The sequence below is a fragment of the Propithecus coquereli genome, unplaced genomic scaffold (assembly GCF_000956105.1).
Source record: "Propithecus coquereli isolate 6110/MARCELLA unplaced genomic scaffold, Pcoq_1.0 Scaffold84, whole genome shotgun sequence".
NCBI lineage: Eukaryota > Metazoa > Chordata > Mammalia > Primates > Indriidae > Propithecus > Propithecus coquereli.
Genome location: NW_012154618.1, coordinates 989,744 through 991,731, shown reverse-complemented (window position 1 = coordinate 991,731; position 1,988 = coordinate 989,744). Strand labels below are relative to the sequence as shown.

Here is a 1,988-nt window from a genome sequence, read left to right as displayed (position 1 = left end):
GTTGCATTATTTCTATCTCATATTATCATGTGAATGTTCTTTTTTTAACAATAAAAACCAAGAATTTAAACAAAAATGTTAAATAATAAACTGCGGTCAAGTATTAGAATGTGTCCGTCCCTTCATCATCTACAAGGGAATTTGTGAATGTTACATCACAATGCTATATCTATTTGCATTCAAAGACCAGTAGTTAATGTTTTAAGTTAATGTCAGTGAATTTTTAAAAATCTCTATAAATAGTGAAGCTATTCATTGTGTTCAAGGATTTTGTCATTCTTCAATGATAGGATTTTCTTCTCATTTTAGAGTATTTAATTGCATCACTCATTCTGTTTTAATATTTAATAATGATTTTATTAGCTGTATAGTATAAGAGTGGAAAGAATTGCAGTATCTAGTGCCGGTCATCAATTTTTTCTTATCATGATTTAATGAATATTATAATTACAAGGAGAGGCAGAAATATAAATTAGCTTGTTAGTTGGTTGGAACTTGCTAGTTTATTGGTTTTAGCTTGGGCAAAGCCCAGAATAGGCAAAAGGAGAAAGAAAAATATCTGGGGGTGTCTTAGAAGTCCTGGCACAAAATTTCTGCAACTTAATAATCATTCCTCATTTTAAATAATGAATACAGAGGCTTTAAATAAAGTTATAAACACCGCCAATAACAATTCCTGCTGGTTCCATGGTAATTGACAGGAATCTTGACTTACAAAACTTAATCTTAGTGGGTATGTGTTCCTTTAATCTCTCTTAATGCGTTGCAACAGCTTTTCATTATTTTTTCTTTAACATTTTTACTGTGTTTTTTTTTGTCCAGCTAAGGCAAAAACATGAGTTACTTTGAGTGGGAAAACTTGGCATAGTCATCACGGTAATAGCATTTTTTACTTAAGTAGTACCTCTTGCCTGAGGTTTTCAAAGTGCTTTTGAGTACATTCTATTAGGCCTGTGGGATGGAGGTCAGGAGAAGAGTTATTTGTAGGCACCATACATTTAAAGCCTCTATAGAAGTGTAACCCAGGCCATGGGAAGAAAGAATTTTCATCTTCAGTGCTCTAGATATGGATATGTGTATGAAGTGATTCCTAAATTTTCAGTGCCATTTGTTAAAAAATGGAACCAGATAATACTGAATTTAATGTGCTTTTAAACCTGTTTTAAAGTAAGTCATTTTTAACCCCCTCCAGCAACTGCTTCGAGAACGACAGCAGATGGCCAGCCGTCCTTTTGCTTCTGTTGATGTAGCACTGGAAGTAGGAGCTGAACAAACAGACTTTCTGCGAGGGCCATTAGAGGTAGGAACAGTGGTGCTGAAAGGGGACCACTGTGATTTGCATATTTATATTGCTTCTCTAATCTGCATCTGCTTGTGAAGCCAAACAGAGTCTGATTATTGAGAGTTGACAAGATTCAACTACATATGTTATGCCATTTTCAAGTAACATAGTTTTAATCCTGTGACATGAGCTGTAACAAAAGTCACTGGAGAATCTATTATCCTAGGCAAGAGTGACAGACTGCTCACCTGGAAGCCTTTCCCTGACAGTAGGAGCTGAAGGAATTTAAGACATAGATATGATGGAAGAAACAAAGTGCCTATATTTAGTCCTTGGAGTACCCAGTGCCCCCTAGTTAACAATTCGCATCTATCTTTATTAACAGTTTACTATAAAAGGTGGGTGGAGATGAGTTGCATTTTAATTACATGGTTTCATTTTTGAATGTTGAAAGGGTAAAAATATAATGAATATTTTTATTTGTGGTTAATGGCTATATCATTATATTCCTTTATTGCAAAGGCAGAAATAGAGTATGGTGAAACAGAAATCATTACGGGCAAGTAAATGTGGTTTTAGAATTGTAAAATAATGCATGAAATGGTTTTTGAAAATAATAACTTCAAAGGAAGAAAAATTCACAGATTCTGTTTAATGACTAATCAAAGTATTTTGAGGCATACTAATTTAATTGTATGTTTATTAT

At 33.7% G+C, this 1,988-nt stretch overlaps 1 protein-coding gene across 1 annotated transcript in view; it reads left to right on the top strand.

Annotated features, from left to right (window-relative positions):
- The window catches only part of ATRNL1 (attractin-like 1), a 739,312-nt gene that overhangs the window by 507,732 nt on the left and 229,592 nt on the right, over positions 1 to 1,988 (top strand). Inside the window, exon 27 of the mRNA XM_012663875.1 lies at positions 1,193 to 1,300. Coding sequence (XP_012519329.1) covers positions 1,193 to 1,300 — 108 coding nt within the window. The remainder of the gene's footprint in view (positions 1 to 1,192; positions 1,301 to 1,988) is intronic.